This window comes from Candoia aspera, chromosome 3 (assembly GCF_035149785.1).
Source record: "Candoia aspera isolate rCanAsp1 chromosome 3, rCanAsp1.hap2, whole genome shotgun sequence".
Taxonomy (NCBI): Eukaryota; Metazoa; Chordata; class Lepidosauria; order Squamata; family Boidae; genus Candoia; species Candoia aspera.
Genome location: NC_086155.1, coordinates 109074051 through 109094040, shown reverse-complemented (window position 1 = coordinate 109094040; position 19990 = coordinate 109074051). Strand labels below are relative to the sequence as shown.

Below are 19990 nucleotides of genomic sequence, written 5' to 3'. Positions count from 1 at the left end.
AGTAAAAAACAAAATTGGTGATGAGGTGAGAAGTAAAGGAAAATGAATAAGGGAAGAAAGGAAAAAAGAGAAGGTTTTAGATGTCAAGAAAAAAATCCTCCCAAGCAATCATTTGCACCTCTGCCTGTTTAATTTTTTTCCGAAGAATGCTGCCCATCTATTCCTGTCATATCCTCCCCCTCCTGCACAATTCACCAATAATTGGAGAGGAGTATCACCTTCCTATTGATATATTTGAATGTCTCCATCATTGTCATTTTCACTATCATCAGTCTGAAACTTGTAATCATCACTAAGTAGCCCAAACTGTGATCCTAATGCCCTTGCTGATAGATCAGTAATCCGTAAGTAGCACGAACAAGGGCATAACAGTATAAAGGCCTTCAAGAATAGATGATTTTGTTAAGTCTTTCAACCCATTTGGACAGTAAAGAAAGTGGCAAAAAGTGTTGGTGAATAATGTAAAAAAAAAGTATATTAGTTGATATAGCTTCCAATGATGGTAGATTGAAATGTACTATCTTCTAGGCTCCAGAGAGATAACAGAACCTGAATCTGCTTGGATCCTAGCCTCTCCAGTCTTTTTATGATACATCTATGGTGGCAGATGAGAGACAGCAGCCCCATACTTCTAAAGAAGAGTATGTTTTGACCATTCAGGTGAAATAAATAGTAAATTTCTCAATTACAGTGGCACACTTCATTATTCCAAAGACTAAAATAATTAGTTTCATGGCCTATGGAATTCAACTGGATTCTGAACTCTGCAAGAAGACTTGGGATTGGCTATACAGTACATGTACAATTCTTTTGTCAGTCCTGTTTCTAATTGGCTTTTTCAAATCCACTTTTCCTCCTTTTATTGGATAATTACCAATAGTAATGGAAGATAGCCATTTGAAGTCAGATGTAGCCCTTTATCAGTGATAATACTAACATTCTTAAGTTCTCCATGGACCATGAAATCCTCATAATATGCATGTTCTGGAGTCTGCAGCTTTTCCATTGCTTTGAAAATTGCATTGATTTAAACAGAGGACAATTCCTCTACTGCTGATGGTTCATCATAAGCCCTGACTCACTTCTCTGCAGTGCCTTCTCACAGAAGGGAGGTCCAAATCCCGTTATAGAAAATGGCAATGCTTTTTTGATTTTAATGAAGTTCAGTTTTATGCATAAGAGTTTATGGGTACCCTGATATTTCCATTTAAAAATTAATTTTAAGAAATTGAAAGCATCAAGTTGCCTCCAGATGGGAATGCTAGTCCTTTCTGCTTGCTCGATCTTCACAAAAATCCATTTTTCCCATTCCATAAATTAAGTGCATTGAGCAATTCCTTAAATATAATTCACACAGAAAATAAAGTTATTTTTGTTGTACAGTACTATTCTATTGTTAAGGATAAACCTGATGCAATATTAGGCAAGTCTGTGCCTTAAATATATAAGCACACATACTTGCCCCAAAATTTATGTATTAAAAAGTTTAGTCACACAAATATTTTTTCTTCCTGGTAACTTTCACATATATTAAAGTTCAAAAGCTTCCAGTTTTCAATCTCTGTATCTGCATGAAGAAGCAATGAGTTGTTTTGAACACATTTTTAGCAGTACCTCCCATTTATTTCATTTTTATTGATTTGTCATTTCTTGCAAAAGAATTCTCTTATTTGTGTACATTGTTCTTTTCATTTGGCTTCAACAGCTAGGACAAACCATGATGCCAAAAAGTATTGTAAATTGATGAGTATTGAAAAGTGTAAGTATTTGGGGGGAGAATTTTTCACCTTATCAAAATTGGTAGTTTCAATTCAAACATTAAAAATAGGGAAAATATCTTGCAGATACAGTCTCAATAGAAAATTTTGTTTTTTGCAACTTACATTAGATACATCTCAACATCAGAAGAAAATACTGTTTTGTTTTCTTCCATGCATTTCTTCCTTCTGTAAATTGACTTGCAAATGAAAAACCATACTGGAACCGTTCTTTCAAATATTCCTGGTTTTTCCTGAACTTTCCAAATGGGAAATGAATTTTAAAAATTTCAAATATATGAAATATTCATGTGATTTTTGCATGCTGTGCCTTCCTGATGAAACAGTAGTCCTATTTTTCCTCCATCTGACTTCTGCAGTGAACCCAGCACTCTGTTTATCCATGACCTCAAATTCCTCAAGATGTGAAGTAGGAGCTATGCATCGAGTACAGGTTGTCAATGGGATTGCCCACTCTTGATTGTAAGGGCCCAGGTTCTGTAGTTGCTAAGAAACAGTTGCCCTGGTTGCTGAAGGAGGTGTCATCGCTATCCATCTCACAGAAAATGGGCTCAGAACCTTCATAATAGAGGGAAAAAAATGCTTAGTTGTGGCATCATCCTTTGAAAGAGACGAGTCATATTTGGAGCCACAGACATGAGTCAAAGCTGCTCAGTGCAACTGTACTTTGGTACTATTTCCATTTATTTGAATGAGGCTTGCACATGAGAATTTTCCTCTAATTCTGCCATCAGAATTTAAATCAAATCACTCCATTAGTTCCAAATGGATAAACATACAAACAATGTTAGTCCATAAAATAGAAAGTCATTACACTCTGTGCAAAGGTTCCCAGAAAAAAGGAGGGTACCAATTGTTATTTTTGTTTTTTTTTAATATTGCTTTAATTGATTACTATTAAGACACCTTAGTAAAATTTATACCCTGAAAGGTACAATATAAATTATTGTAGTAGACAAATAGTCACAACAAGTAGCAATGCCTAGCTGCCTGGCTGATCTCAAAAAAAAAAAAAAACACCTAAGCAAGCTAGATCCTGGTTAGTACTCAGAGCCCATCTGGAAATTACTGTAAGGTAGTCTAGGAAGCCAAAAATTGTTGTGGAAAAATTGCAGGGGCAAAGCACTTAAATATTATTGCCAAGAAAACAACACGGACAGTCCACATAGTCACCAGGAATTAAGCTCAAATTGAGGGAGTCTTTATCAGTGCTTCACCACTTTACAACTGAGTGCCCAAACTCAACATAAATATAGTCTTAAAGGACTTCCACAGTTGTTAACTTTGGAGAGACTGAATTTTGAACAATTTAAGGTTAAATTTCTAGGAGCACTTCTCCACATGACACTGTCATGACATCCCAACTTGGAATAGTTGAAGGGTTTCCTTTAGTTCACCTGATGCATTACACCTGCTTACACAAAAGAGGATACAGGTGGCAGACACAGAATCTGCAATCTGAGCTTTTTCAGTCCTTACCATAAGGGTGCATGTGGTCCCCTGGCATCTGTGGGGGAGTAAGTCCTTGCTGGAAGGAGTCTGAGTTGTAAACACTATGATCAATAAGCAACATTTGTTGTGAGGCTGGTTGCAAGGTTGTGTATGAGTTCATGATTCCTTCAAAGCTAGTGCTGTTGCCATTGCTTGTCTGAGCTGGAAAACATGGAAGAATGAAAGATATTTATTTTTTATCCCGCCTTTAATTTTGGTCAACACAAGGTGGTATACATGCCTAATGCTCCCACTTCCTGTTTTCCACACAACAGCAATCCTGTGAGGTGAGTTGTGCTGAGAGAGAGTGACTGACCCAAAGTCACTCGGCCAGCTTTCATATCTAAGGGAGGATTAGAACTCACTACATCTTGGTTTCTAGCCCAGCATCTTAGCCACTAAACCAAACTGGTTTTCATATGTATGAGTTCATCTTATCAATCTTCTGGAAATTCAATCATTAGACTTTCCCTATATATCTGGGCCAGTTCTAGTATATTATCTATAGCCCCAACAGATCTGGACTGCAAAACTCCAGATGACCCCTAGATGTCAGCAACAAATTAGAGTTTTTAATGTATTTGCTACCATTTAGTGATTTTGCAGCTCAGATCTAGCAGCCATGATATTAAAAAATGGATGACAGCTTTCTATCTTCCATATGTTCAAATTCATGGTAGCCATATCTCCCAATTCTACCTTAATATGTGACTTCTTAGGTAGCTATAACAAATTACAGACCCTAAAAATTGTGGGGAGAAAGGCATGAAATGTTATGGCCCTCAAATCATCTAACAACCTCCCCAACTCAAGAAATTAGTTTTTCCAGGTATAACAATGACAAAAATGGTTCCCAGGAACTGAATCTTGGGTGATGCCTGGAGTAAATAACCAGATGGTGGAAGAGGAAGAGAATGAATATCCTGGCTTATATCATCTTTTTATGGCTTTCAATGAAGGGGAAAAAACTCCTGGAAACAAAAAGAACTTGACCATCATCAGCTGATGTTATCCTAATGGATTGATACCCACTACCTGCCTTCTGATCCATTTTTTCAAAAAACCTTTTGTGCCTTCAAGTCAGTATTGACTCCTGGTGACTGCCTGGACAAGTCCCTACAATTTTCATGGCAAGGTCTGATCCAATAAAGCAGCAATAAAACTGCTGGCTGGCAATCTGAATATAGCATCCAAGGGTCCCATCTATACAACCAGATTCTGGTTAATCCATGTCCCCCTACAAGGTACTGTATCCTCCGTCTCCCTAAGCTCTGTCTTCCTCTCATCAACCCCTGTCCTCCATCAGGACACCAAATTAGAAATCTGGGAATTTCCATGGTAATGTTTTAAAATAACCTTCACTGAACTCATGAAGACTTTAAGTCCTAATCTGTCATTGTGGGGAGAAACAGAAAAAGGGATTACTATTACTGCCTTGAGCTCCTGAAGGAAAGACAAAACATATGTCTAATCAATAAATGAATTACCAAGCAAAGAGATGATTTTGCAGATTGTGTATGTATCTCTGTATGTATGGAAGAGAACACAAGAGTACGGGGGTAAATGTGTAAAGGGAGCGTATATTTCTGGCATGTATTTCCAGGGTTGCATATCCACAATAGCACAGTCTTCTCCTTTCAGGCTAGAGCTGTCCTCCCTGGCTGTCTGTGGCTCCAGTGCAGTTGCCTGGAGCTTGTTCAGGCTTTGCGCTGAAATAGGCTAATCACCACTGTAACAAAACATATACAAAACCTGAATTTGTAAGGAGGAACAGCTGGAATATTTTCCCCTTTCTTGCTTAATAATCACTGTACTTTCACATCTTACTTTCAGAATGGCAGCAGGTGGTGCAGTTTCAGGAGAGAGAGTTTCCATGTCAGAAGAAAGTTAGAGGTCAGATCTTACCTGCAGTGAATCTTTGTGTGTTTTGCTGATCTTGCTGCTGCTGCTGTTGTCGCCTTGCTAGTTTCTTCATCTGTGAGGAAAAGGGGGAGAAAATTTAGAACAACGTAATGACTCTCCTTGGTCATCTTGAATGGTAGAATAACTTCCCAGAAGACTGATGGATGAATAAACCACTGGGATGATTCCTGGTGATGCTGCTAGGGCACTCTGATACCCTTCGTCTGTTGAATTCTGTGAAGGACATAATGAGAGAAGCCCACAAGCTTCCTACACATATAGTCTAGCTCAGGGATTTTCAAACTTTTTCAGGCCACAGAACCTGTGTTGTTGTTGTTGTTGTTTAAATCACAGAATCTCTGATCAAGAGGCAAAGGTGTAGTGATAAAACACTCGCTATCTGCAACGGAACTCCATCAACTTCTCATGGAACCCTAGGGTTCTGCAGAACACAGTTTGAAAAACTCCAGTCTAGCTGTTCCAGAAATGATGAGACACTCCTGCCTTGTGTTTATTTAGCCACCTCTACCCTTCCACATAAAGGTAGTCCTCACTTACCACCCACTCATTCAGCGACAGTTCGAAGTTGCAATGGTGCTGAATGAGGGGTACGTACAACCAGTCCTCAAAGTTCCGGCCATTGCAGTGCCCCCGCAGTCACATGATCACAATTTGGGTGCTTGGCAACCAGCTCACACTTACGATGGTTGCAGCATCCCACGGTCACGTGATCGCCATTTGTGACCTTCCCTGCCAGCTTCCCACAAGCAAAGTCAATCAGGAAGCTGGCAGGGAAGGTTGCAAATCACCCTGGTAAGTCCCACCCCCCAGCTTCCTGCACATCATGCCACGGCCTCCTTCCCTGGGCCTCCTGCGCTCACCATCGCGTACCTGCAGCAGCCCCCTCTCCAACTTGTGTGTGGCCTGCGCCGAGCCTCCCAGGGCCGCCCCCACCCCCACCCCTATGGCATCCCTGCACTCCTTACCTGGGACTCCTGCCACTTCCCACTTGGGGTTATGATGGCAACCAGGACTGCCTGGGTTGCCATTGCTAAGCAATGTGGTCATATGATGTCACACTTTACAACTGCATCCCAACTGCCATTGTAACTGTACTCTCTTATTTCTGCTCCTGCCTACAGCTGCTGCGGTTCAGTTCTTGTACGCATTCAATTCCCCTCTCTTTTTATTAATATTGTACAAAAGAAACAATTGCAGTGTGGCTGAATGAACTCTCACGTGGCTTTGTCCAAAAAGCTAATGGGAATCTAAATTCCCCATGACCCTTCCTTCTACAGGTGCTCCCTGTACAGTCATCTGCTCTTAGATAATTCCCTGTTCGAACAGTGTATAGGAAACAAACATATGCATGCCCAGTCTGTTTTCCATAGAAATCTCAGTCCTATATATTTTCCTGGAAGGACTGCCCTGATACAACACAAACCAGTCCAGAACCTATTAATATGGAAACTTGAACCTATTGACATTAAATTAGGAAGGGATCCAAATGTCATTAAATTCTTCCAAGAAATAAAAAAGTTACCGGTCATTTTCTTAGTTAGGAAAAACATCACTAAAATGGCAGTGACTGGAAAAGCTTTATTTAAAAAAAAACCTTCAAAATTATAGCACCAGAAAATTATTTTCTTTTAGCAGTATTTCACAAGTACTCTTTTTTAGACTTAGAGCTGGAAAAGCAGTTTATTAAAATATTGACAAAAAGAAGACAACTCATTTTTAAAAATGAGCTTACCATAAAGGTGTTAGTAACTTTATCCTGATGTTTTGAAATTGTCAGAAGCTAGTGCTTTTCCTGTGTATATTATCCTGCTGGATACAGTGGCTGAATTGTCAGTCTGAGCAATACATACTGGAACTCTAGTCCATTAACTTCTATTTCTGACACTACTGGGGAGAACGTTTACACGGCTGATGTAGACAAGCACTCTTCCTCCTAGCAAATGTCATAATATTTAAGAAAAAGAAATTACCTTAGCTCTTTGATTCTGGAACCAGACCTGTACAACTCGGACACTAAGACCTGTCTCAGCTGCTAATGTTTCTCTTACCTTTAGGAAATGCAGAACATATAATTATTTTCAGCATCGCACAGAAATGATCAGCAAAATGCAAAATATGTCTAATTGTCAACGTGACATTTTCAGCTTTCAACATGCCCTAGAATTTCAAAATGTTCAAATGCACTACAAGGCCTTTCAAAATATAAATGGCAAGATGGAACCTGTGCTCACTTTAAGTTTAAAAAGTAAACTTAAAAGCTCCACAGTGCCTTAACTTTTCTTTGTAGATGAGATATCTGACCACAGCAGTTCTGTTCAATTGGTAACCCATTATCACAGATCTCTAGCTACCTACAGTGATCTGCTGGGGACTCTGAAAAATTCATTTTACTGCATGCAAAGAAACTGAGGTCTCCAGACTCTCGAGAAACATAAGCTATGATTGATGGATCCCATTCTGATTACTTGATCAGCATTTGCCATCAACAGAATATTTTTTGCTGATTTTTTTTCAAGATAGCAATGGGGGGGGGTTGGCATGAGAGTAGCTGCATTTTTAAAATTTTCTTTTCTGTTTTGGAAGGATTTGGGTGGATCTTAGGTTTTATTTGTTCTAGAGTTGGATTTTCCTCCAGTCAGGATTGAAGGTTTGGAGCACAGCAGTGAGAACAGGACAGCGAGCTGCAGAGAAGTGAGAGGAGTGAGTCAATAGCCTTCTGGTGGTGAAGAGACGGATCCTTGTATGGGTATTTTGGATGTGCTCCACAGATTTCCACCTGGGAAGGTGGAGGCCCAGTTCACTGTGGTGTTGGAAATCCTGCTACTTTGGGTGGTACAGTTGACCAGTTGACCCTTCTGTGCTGGCAGGGAAGCTGGTGGCTGGAGCAGACTGGTAAGCAGAAGCTCCTTATGGTGCTGTGGTGAGGAGACAGGGTAGTGGGTGCTGAGTTGGGTGGGAGTGCAAGTGTCAGACTTGTCTGAGCTCTGCAGCCGCCTGAGCATAGGCCTCCTGAAACCTGCCTTATAGTTTCTGCCCACCGGTGACATTCTGGACAACACTTTCCATTTGACTGCTGGATTGCTCATGCAATTCATGGCTGGAAGGTTAAGCTCTTGGAGTAGTTTGGTATTGCAGACTTGAGTATATGGTTTAGTATTATTTCAGCTGGTAATACTGCTGGAATTGGGGGCTAGTAAATGTATTAGAGATGTGTAGAGTGGTAGTAAGAGTGCGTGGGCAGCCTTTGTAAGAACCTGACTTCCCTGTGCCTGCTGAATGCACTATGGTAGAAGCAGTGTGAAAGCTTGCTGTGAATGATGGTTTTTATTTATTTTGTGTCCAGATCAAACTTTGCTCTGCCAAAATGTAGCCACTGCCACAGCTTTGTCATTAGCTTGCTGTAGGTCATTGACAGTACAAGGCTCCGGCAATAATCGGCACACTGATGGTGGGCTGAGGGTAATTGTGGGTTGTTGAGGATGTTTAGATTGGATGGTTCCCAGAAATGGGGGAGAAGGTGTGGGGGTTGTGGGACTGACAGAGGGAATAGGGCAGGCAGTTCCATCCGAGCGGTGATGGGCAGAGGGAAATATGGCAGGGAGCTGGGAGTGGACTATACATGGGGGAGGCAGAGTCATTATTTATTCACCCTGTTGCCAGGTCATTGGAACCTCAGTGGTCTTGGTCTCCAGCTGGTGCTCTTAAATGCCAGGTTGGTGTGTAATAGGGCTCCCCTCATCCACAATCTTAAAATGGATGAGGCAATTTACCAGCCATATATGACTGAGACCTGGGTGGCTTGTATGGGTGGTATTGGAGGAGAGGTTTCCCCACCCTGAGATTTGCCCACCTGAGTTTTAGGTTTGGTACAAGCCATGAATCCATAGGGTGGGGTAAGGTGGCAACTGCTTAATGGTTTTTAGAGGCTCTGTACTGCAGATAACCAGATGTGGGACCCTCTGGTTGAAGTTGGACTCTAGGGGCAGATGGGTTTGCTGCTGCTGAACTGGCCTCTCTGCTGCACAGCAACTTTCCTGCCCAGCCACTTGACTCTGTGCTGAGTTGGCAGTGGAGTCTCCAAGACTGATAGTTTTGGAAACTTTAACCTGCCCTCATGTGGTGTACAGTCTGGTGTGACTCAGGAGTTCATGACCAACATGACAACCATGGACCTGACCCAAATTATTCAGAGTTCAGTGAATACAAATGGTCATATGCTCTGTTTTTTGTCTCAGGGCAACTGCAATATGTTCTAAGATAGAGGTAAATACTACTGGTCCTTTGTTATGGTCAGATCACTCTCTGATTGCTTTTCAGCTTATGGGTTTGCGCCTCTGGCCAGCAGAGAGAGAGAACCTACCCTAGACCAATGGACCTGGATGAGTTTCAGAAGGAGCTTGGAGGTTTTCCTCTGAATCTGGTGGGTAGTTCAACTGAGGCCTTAGTCTTTGCCTGAAATGGATGTATGACAAGGCCTTGGACTCCTATGCAGCTCCTTCCTTTTCTGAGGAGCTTTGGGAAATGAAATGACAGAAGAGAGACCTAGTGCACTGTTGGAGAAAGATGAAAAGTTAATCTGAGTAACGTAGGAACCCATATTAGGGATTACATCATGGTAGTAAGAGTGGCAAAACTTAATTATTTTTCCACTCTTATCTTCAGATAGCTGGCCAGCTGCTCTGTTTAAACTCTGTAACCTGTTGGGGAGGGATGGGTCACAGGGCAACTATGAAGTATATTCTGGGCATCATGCACTACTGCATTTTTCTAATGACCTCTTGTGGAGCCAGGACAGAGGTGGTGTGACTGTCCTAGTTCTACTTGATTTCTCAACAGCTTTCAGTACCATTAATTATGCTATCCTTGTATGAGAATTTGAAAGTAACACAGTATTGTGGTGGTTCTCCTTTCTCCATGGCCAGTTTCAGTTAGGTGTTGGCTAATGGGAGAGATCTGAGTTTGTGGGCTGCCTCAAGGTTCAATGCTCTCATCTTTCCTGTTTAACATCTTTGTGAAACCATTGGGTGAAATCATCTGTCAACATGGGGTCAGATTATATTCAGTGGTATATTTCAACTACTGCTCAACCAAGTGAGCAGGTGGCAGCTGTGGCTAGGAGGGCTTCTGCACAGGTTCAGCTGGTGTGTTACCTGTGCCCTTTTCTGGAGCCCCTTTGTACCATCACCCATGCCTCAGGGTGTCATGTATGAACTACTACAGCTGCCTTGAAAACCACTTGGAAGCTGCAGATGGTCCACAATGCAGCAGCATGAGCAATTATGGTGCATCTTGGTATAGGTAAAGGTAAAGGTTTCCCTTGACATTAAGTCCAGTCGTGTCCGACTCTAGGGGGCGGTGCTCATCTCCATTTCAAAGCCGAAGAGCCGGCGTTTGTCCGTAGACACTTCCGTGGTCATGTGGCCGGCATGACTACACAGAACGCTGTTACCTGCCCGCCGAAGCGGTACCTATGAATCTACTCACATTGGCATATTTTCGAACTGCTAGGTTGGCAGGAGCTGGGACTAGCAACGGGAGCTCACCCCGTCACGCAGATTCGAACTGCCGACCTTCCGATCGGCAATCTCAGCAGCTCAGCGGTTTAACCTGCAGCGCCACCACGTCCCTGCATCTTGGTATACCCATGTAAAATCTCTACTACACAAATTGCATTGGTAGAGCTGCCATTCAAGGTGCTATAAACCCTTCATGGCACGGGGCCTGGCTATCTGGGGCACCACTTCTGTCCCATTATCTTTACCTGCCTTGTAAGATCTGATAAAGCAGGTGTGCTTTGTGCTCCCTTTCTTAAGCAATGTCATCTGATGGGGTGTAGTTTCTTTATTGTATGCTTTCTTTACTGTAGCACCTGGCCTCTGGAATAACATCTCCCAACCCACCCCAAGGTCTGGACTGCCCCAACCCTACAAATTCTTTATATGATCTTTAAAAACTTAGCTGTTCCCCACAGTCTGGGACAGACTAGTGTCATGCTCATTGGTGACCAGTTTGTCTGTAGTGTGTTGTGCACAATATGCATGAGTCACGAAAACAGGAATCTCTAGATATCATGGGATGCAAAGACCTTAGCTAGTAAAAACTGGCCAACAATAGCAGTTCCTACATATAAGATTCCAGTTTCTTCTAATTATTAAAATGTACCTTCCTACATGGCTTAGACGATACTTCAAATGATGCTTTGAATGCTCGGCGTTGCTGTGTCGTTAGGATTGTCCGGGGCCGCTTGGGCCGTTTATGATCCCTGATCTCCTCAGGCGCTTTCCCAGTGTCTTCCATTTTGCACAAGCTTGTTTCATCATCACTTTTACCTTAGAATATTAAAACAACTCATTGCAATGAGATTCACAAAGCACCATGGCATGAGATTGCCAAAATGGATGCTACAATTGCTATAATTAATTTTTTTACTTTTAGAGAGGATTTGCCTTAAACCACTCTGTGCTATGACACCTTTTTCTACATTCAGAAAACAGAAGAGAGTGTAGTTTTAAACAAACACATGAAGGCATTCAGACTGTAATTCAAACTTGCAATCTAAATTGGGTACATTTCATTGTACCATGTTAGTATCACCTGAAGTCTATATAGACAAAGTCTGCATGGAATCCAAAATACAACTGTAAAAATGACAGAATATATGAAAGCATTGGCATCATGAGATTATTGTTCTGATTTAAAAAAAAAAAAGCTTTTTCCTGAATTCAAAGAAGCTTCTCAGATATTTTGCATGTCTGTTTGTTGTTTGCCTGTATGTGTTTTTATAAATTCAATTTATTTTGAATACAGAACATGAAATAACATCAGGCAACTGGAAACACAAGGAATTAGTGGCTTTTCTCTTCTGATTCTTGCCCTGCCAGGAATAGCTAGATGTTCTGCATTTGGTGAATGCAGGTAAGTGAGAATTTAAGATTAAGTTGCATGCTAGGCTAAATACACAAGGTGCAGTTGCTCTTCTAATTTGAGTTTCGAGGTGTAAAAGCATGTGAAAACTTGAAAAGAAAAGGAACTGCGCTGAAATCAAGGTTTTCCCCTCCATCTTTTAAAAACCCCAATGCAAGGCAGGGAGAATTTTCTGAAGCATGTGGCTGTGGATAGGAAATTCATCCTCCCTATTTGCATACAGGTATCTCATTTAGGGTCATTTAGCTTTTTAAACTCCTATAACAATTTGCCAGTTTGTGGATGTGTTTCTCAGGCTAAGCCTAGATATATAGCCATTTTATTACCTACAATGGTACCAGATTTTAAAGTAGAGCAAATAAGCACTTCCTTGTCTTCAGCAGAACTTTATTCCTGACAGGAAATCTTACTTCCTTTCTCCAACTTGCTACCCCCAGCTGTGTTGATCTGGAATTCCCACCCTCCCAATCAGCCTGAGGGATTGTTGAGAGCTGGAAAATGCAGGACTGGGAAGCCCAACTCAGAGATAAAATATTTCCCACCTCTGACTGCATTTGAGGCATGAAACAGAGAAAGCTTTGAAATGATTGATAGGACAAATAGTGCAGAGAAGGCTGGGGGAATCCTGTCCCAAGAAAGAAAAGTGGCTTCAACACCCCCAAACACCTGCTCACCAAATCCCCCCAAACGATGGAAAGTTGATTCTGCTTTAACATGGCAGTGCTTTTAATTAACTCTGCCTTTCAAGCCTTCCACAAATAGGGTAGGAATTAATTAATCTTTAAAACTCCTCCTTATGTCACATGGGAAAGGACGACAGGCGGTGTACATTGTCCGTACTGACCTCTGGGCAACCTCAAGGCTCAACGGGGGAAAGCGATGAAAAACTGGTGTCATGAAAAAGATGAAAAAATTCTTTGGTTTGAGGGAATTAGGGAAAGAAGAGATGTTAGTACACTTTTAATTGGAAAGAAGGCTCCTCTTTCACAGGCCTCTGTTTACTTAGGCTTGGCCACTGGGAATCAATGAACGAGGGGCTTTACAGATTATGGACAACATATGGCTTCCAGTATTTTGTGCTTTATCTTCATTTTCTCACAAAGATGGTCCTGAGTTTGCCTTCTGCTGCTTGATCCCTTATACTTCTAAATGGGACTGTAAAGATAGATGCTGACCAAGCAGGAACCTGCTGTAATCTCAGGGCCTGGTGAAACTGACTACACATCCTGGAGAAGGTCTGTTCTTGTTTGCAGACATGTGCCGTTCTTACTTTGTTCTGGATTAAAATCTACTTCTGCTGCTAAGCTAACTATGCTCGCAACAGAAAGCACAATAAATTAGGACAACCCTTGGAGGTGCTGGGCCTCGCACAGCAATGTGGAAAACCCCAAGAGGCTTTCAGTTTAGAACTGTAGTGCTTTAGGATTTGTTAAATTACTGTATATGCAAGCAGTCCCAAACCCAGTGAGATACTTTTAAGTAAAGAATACCAAATTGGTAATGATGACATACATTAGAATGAAAGACACTGTACAAAATCAGACCAAAATTCTATTTAGTGGACTGATCTTCATCATTCCCATTGAAGCACAGAATGCAGGAGATTGATGGTTATTTATATTACAATAAAATATTGTCTCTGAACACAAAGACAGAGATGAGAGACCCCTGATCAACTATTGTGGAAACTTGTTTTTTGCACTGACACTGGATAATCAAATCTGAATGGATTTTATATAAAATGGCAAATAATGAGTAATGGATAAGATGGTAGTATCATTAAGAAAAACCTTTACCTAAATATGAGACAGGAATATTAATGCTGGCCTGAAAGGCCAATGCAATAGTAAGATATTAGAGTGAACAAGTAGGATGCAATGGTGTTCTCCTATTTAGTGTCTGCAAGAGATGGCTTGGGGTACAATTGTATGCAAAATTATTTAAATAACTTTTGCAAACCAAGCTACTAGCAATTGAAAGAGCCTCAGCAGGCACTGGGACAAAGTCATTGTGTTTTTCAGTTGAACCTATTTTTTCTTTTATGTATCCTATTACTTTATTTTGATAGCCACAAAACTACATATTTGCCAGAAGATGGCAGCATTTTGCTGATTCTGTTTTACATGGCACTATTATTTTCAAATAATACATTCCTGTTAAAACTGGCATTTCCAAAGCAAGCAGCAACCCATCTAAAAATGAGAATGTAAGAGTCCAATTCTTCTTATATCTACTCTTTCTTTAAAATGGTTCCAGCTTTGCTAGACAGCCTCTTTAGATTGTTGGCTATGAGACCCAGTTTTTACTTGCAGCTGTTAAAAAAAGAACACGTATCTTCTTATCCATTCCTGTTTTCCCCCCGTTATCTGTTATGGTCCTAAACCAGAGCCAGAACTCCGACATGGGGCTGAGGCAGGAAAGTCAAGAGGATCACAGCCAATAATAGGAGATGCAGAGAAGCTGAACCACGTCAGCCTTTGACACCAAGTCCGATACCTAATGACATCTGAACTGGAAAGCAGCTCTAACTCAGATTCTTCTTTCAAGGGATTGAAATGCTCAACACAAGCATCTCAAGCACCTCCCAGGCTACTTGCAAATACAGATAGTGCCAACCTGGAATTAACAGAGAGGTAATGGGGTGCTACCTCCAGGCTCAGAGGCTTATTCCTTCCAGGGTCTGTGCTCCACAGAACGAGTTACCCAGTGGAAAAGGTATGGCTAATGGCTCAGGTAAATACTCATCAGCACTATACCTGATTACAATAGTCCAAGAATCTAAAGGACATTTTGTTACACTGAACTTCCTTTTTTCTTTGGTTCAGTGTTTCTTGCTCTTAAGGTTTGTGTGTTTGTTAGATCCATGTCCTTCTTTTTCCACAAGCTCAAACCAGCTTAAGTGGTGACCTCCATTCATCTTACCCACAGAACAACATCCTTGTAAGGAAGGATGTTGAGAGAGATTGACTGGCCCAAAATTATGTTGTGAGCTTTCATGGCTGAGGACAGATGTAAACTTAGGTCTCCACGGTCCTAGTCCAACACTGTAACTGCTTCACTACCTGGTCAGGTAAACCTGATTTTTACTTATTTTTCCCCTTACAAAAACTGGATATGATCTTGAGAGGTGGGAAGAAACAAAAAAGCAACCAAAGAAGGTTATTTTAGCTACCTCTGGTAACTTTGTTGCCTCTAGAAATGTGACTTCAAGGAACTGAAGTCTTGCCTATAAGATCAGAACCAAGAGCAGAAATTCTGGCAAATCGTATATAAATACTGTATGTTGACAATAACACAAAACAAAAAGGAGGGTGAGAATGTTGTTTGAGGAATATTTTTTAAAATGTAAAAAAAGCCTTTAAATAATTTAAAACAGAAAACTGATGTAGGATAAAGTATAAGAAGAAACTAAAGAGAAGCTGAATTAATTAACTGCATGTGGGATCACAATAGAACATCTTGCACCTATATTCGCCCTTAAATTTTGCAGACTGTAGAATCCATAGAATTTCACAGAATCCAGCACTCTTTCCTACCAACCAGTTCCCTGCCCACAGAAAACTGAGAAGCCAGAAAGGAAGCTAAGTGGAAGCCTTCTCTCATACATTAAGTTTTTATGCTCTAGAAGGAGCATTCCGGCATGAATGAGATATTGCTTTATTACCAGCCAATGCTAGAGCCATTTCTAGAATGTTTGGAATTGTTGATGGATTAAGCAGATAAAGTATTATTTTAATCATACGCAGATTTTATTCCATTGGTTTTACTACTTTCTAAGCACTGTTGCCTTTCCGCAAACTACTGGAATAATATAAACTGAACATCTTAATAAAGAAAGCATGCTTGTATAGTGTGGTGAGATGTTTAACCTCGGGCACAGGTATTCCTGGGAAATACTGATACCTTATAAATATCCTGATACTAACAAGAAACCTTGCTGCCTCATCAATGGCTCACAGCAAAATGAGTGGTTCTGCCTTACCAGAATTTGATGGGGCTGGGCTCCCGATGCTGAGCCTTTCACGATCCTTCTCATAGTCGTTCCTGCACAGCAGTTGGCCTTCCTTAAGGACAAATTCATCTCCCTTCTGAAGCTGTTTCTCACAGACACAACAGCAGAAGCAGCCCACGTGGTACACACTTTTCTGAGCTCGCATAACAAACTCGCTGGGTGTAATTGCTTCCAAACAGTTGTTGCACTTCACTGCAAAAATCCTGACACATAAAAAGCCCAAAGCATATAGGTCAGAATTGTGCCTAGATTATGTTGATCACTTAGGCAATCAATTATGAGCCTGGTCTTGATGGCTCCTACTGCTATAGTGCACCACAGTGGTAAGCCCTCCTTCTGTTGGCAATGAAATACAGGAATTGTTTGAATTCCCATTTTGTTGTATTGGGAAACCGTAATCATCCCAACCATACACATGCCCTGGCAACCTCTTTTTTCTGCCATATCCTCATGATGTGGCCTTCATCTCATCCCCAACCCATTCTTGAGGCAGCTTAAAGTCATCATTTACAGTGTTAATCATATTATTCCTATGAAGCAGCCCAAAGCCATGGCAGTTCTGATGTTCTTCATCAACATTTGGTTAGCATCAAATATTGTAAAGGGCTGAGCTCAGCTGAGCACCTATTTGCCACTTTAGGCTGTGTTGGACACATCCCCTCCCCTTCAGCCTCCAAGCACTGTCTTCCAGAGCCCTTTTGCTTCAAGCAATGGAGAGAGCCTGGTTCTTTCAATGGGAGAGGCCAATTTGAAAAAGCCAAGCCAATCTCTGGCTCAAAGATCAGAATCAGCATGAACAGCAGGGGAGTTGCAATGATGAGCCAGGAGAGAGAGAGACTCTGATTTATCTACTGCTTTATGGTGCTAGTCTCCCTATACCTGTGTGCAACTGTTTGGGCTACTTTTTAGTTTGAGTTTAGCATTCTTCTGGGATAGGACTAAACCTGTATCCAGAGAAAGCCTGAATATCAGCTCTGGTTTTGAACAAGTATTTCACACATCCTTTCAACTGAAGCACAATTATCAGCTGATGAACCCATGAAACACCCATGAAGAATACTTGTACCAAAGCAGAGCACCTTTTTACAGAGGTCTATACTTACTGGTCTAGCCATCTGACAAAATCTACCTCTTCCCCCAGCCTCAGCTTCTATTAAGGGGAGTGATTGGTGGATGTTTTCCCACCAGCTGGTGACATTTGATGGGAGGAGAGAGGAAACAAAACTGAGAGAATCCACCAAAACAAATTTTAGAGAACCTTATTGTTGGGGGAAGGGAATCAGAAACTTCAGTTGCTTTATGATCTTTGAAAAGTATTAGAATTCACCACATGCCAGCACATGTACTTGGAGAGGAGGGCATATTCTTACGCCTCCCAAACTAATTTTAAAAGTTTGATTCAAATACACTAGCAATCTAATAATTATGTTCCACCAAAACGATGACCTCATCTCCCCCCTCTGGCTGTTTTTGATTGTTTTAGTCCTTCATTTCTATTATTTATTATTATTATAGAAAGTAGTCTCTGAGAAATGGATCACAGGTGGCTATTTTAGAACAAAAAAAAGCAATGAAACTGCAGCAGCCTCAAGGCAGTGAACTGTACTGCATCCCAAACACAGCCAAGCAGAAAGAAAAGAAAATTGTGCAGTTCTAGCCATGGACAGTTGGAGGAGGGAAGGTCAAATCCAGCAACAGATACTCCAATGAGCAACTTGATAATGGGAGTATTAGAAGGATCTTGATCTACAGATGGGTGGGAGATTCCTCTGCTGACTTTTTGGATCACCATTTAAGTCTGACAAATGTGTGGTTTTTTTAAAATGAGCTAATATCACACTGTATATTGTGCTATGCCAGGTATTTGGCTCCTATTCTGCCTGGAAGATGCTGGAAATAAACCCTACCATATGGCAAAGCTAATTGCAAACACTTGCTGTTGTTACCAAGAGCCTTATTTTTCAAAGATCTGTGGAGATCCAGCCAGAATAGCAGTGACACCCTCAAGACAAACATGTATGATCTTTTCATGCAGGGATACTTGCACTCCAGACAGTTCATCCATATGGATGAAACCCTGCCCACACTGATTTCAGAATTAAATGAAAAGGAGACAAGAAGTCAGCAAGAATATTTGATCAAACAGAAATAACTGGCAATGACCAGATCTAACACCTTTCTTGAGCAACTGACGGAGTGACAATAGATCAGCTGTAGCATGGAAAGTTAATTTGGCTTTCTTAACAGGCTTTCCTTTGCACAGAGCGTTAATTTTGATGCCATCACAGCAAAGAAGGCACTAAAAAAATAGAAAGGACTTGAAGAACTGGTACTTGCAATGCCGAACATTTTTCTGACATGATATAAGAGAGTGTGATTGACAGGGCCTTCCAGACTGTTGTCTGTTGCCATGATTGCCACATCAACATTTGGGCAATGACCTTCTCAAGTGCAAGGCAGTGATGCTATAATGGGTGTAAGAAACTTAAAAAATGTTCCCACCGTCTCCATATCCCATGACTTTAGCTCTCAAGAGCAAATGCAGTGCTTTTTTGTATCCAGAAAATGGGGAAGAAAAGAGAGGAAATTGCTTCCTTTGAAATCTGGATTCTTCCTCCTGCCCAGACAGAGCTCTCAAAACTGCTGCGATTTCCAGGCCAAAGCAGGCAGTCTCTATCCTGTGCGCTCAGTACACCTTACAGCATTTGCAACCACGTCCATCACTGTCTCCAGAGGGCCCACAATCTAAGTATTAGCGTTGAGGAAAATAAAGGTAAAATAAAAATAGTACATTTTTATTACTTTGCCTCTCTTATCCGTGTGTGTGTGTGTGTGTGTGTGTGTGTGTATGATGTGTAGTTCTGATATTTCCTTCTGTGCTCATAAAAGATTTCATCGGAGTAGAGATTATTGGTTAAACATGCCCTCTTACATGCTTGTATTACCTGGGATTTAACCAAGGCACATTCTTTATCAAATCATGGTTTAGATCTCCTAACTAGTGGATGTAAAGATGGAGGAGCTGTAGGCTGGATATAATTTGGGACGACATTAATAAGGTGACTTTTGACTCCATTCCCTGAGAAAAATTCAGAGGAAACTAGCTAACTCATCGACTGATCGTCATCTGCTTAAATTGATTATTCAATTACACTATAATATCACTGTACAGATTACAGGCACTAATTTTGGTGATCTAATAGAGCTTATCCCCACTCATAAAGGGGCTAAGCAAGGATGTATATTAGTCCCCCTATTGTTTAACCTTTACATTAAGGATATTGTTGTAGCTTTTGCCAATTCAGACCTCCATCCTCCTTCCCTCTCTCATCGTCCAATTCCAATTCTTCTGTATGCAGATGATGCGGCTATTCCTTCAGTTTCAAAAATTGGGGTACATAGAGGTCTCAAAGAATTTTCAAACTAGTGTGCTAGAGAATGCCTTAAAACAAACTACCAAAACCAAAAGTTTTGTTTCTTCCAGTTGACGCTCTGATAATCCATCAAGCTGGTCAGTTAATGGCAGACCCATTGAGCAGGTAAAATCATTCAAATGCCTAGGTATTCACTTTCAATGTTCTACATGCTGGGGTCATCAAATAAGAGAGTTAGTTATGAATGCTCAAAAAGTATCTCTAGTGATCAACACATTTGCTAGTGGGTGGGGGAACAACTTTGACCCTGCAGCAATTAAATTATTCAAGACCAAAGTCCTTGGCATGATGATGTGTGTTTACAAAAACTTCTCAGTCCTTCAATGAATACAAACAAAATTCTTAAAATCAATAGCACATATTCCTCACCTGACTTCTAATGCCATTACCACATTAGAGCTAGGTTGCATCTCGTTCGAGGCCCATGC

General features: G+C 41.0%; 1 protein-coding gene across 1 annotated transcript in view; it reads right to left on the bottom strand.

Moving 5' to 3' along the window:
• Window positions 1-2175: 2175 nt before the first annotated feature.
• LMX1A (LIM homeobox transcription factor 1 alpha) overlaps window positions 2176-19990 on the bottom strand; it is a 65038-nt gene continuing 47223 nt past the window's right edge. Inside the window, exons 5-10 of the mRNA XM_063299894.1 lie at window positions 16099-16331; window positions 11355-11521; window positions 7163-7240; window positions 5175-5244; window positions 3258-3431; window positions 2176-2336 (exon numbers count right to left, since the gene is read on the bottom strand). Coding sequence (XP_063155964.1) covers window positions 2176-2336; window positions 3258-3431; window positions 5175-5244; window positions 7163-7240; window positions 11355-11521; window positions 16099-16331 — 883 coding nt within the window. The remainder of the gene's footprint in view (window positions 2337-3257; window positions 3432-5174; window positions 5245-7162; window positions 7241-11354; window positions 11522-16098; window positions 16332-19990) is intronic.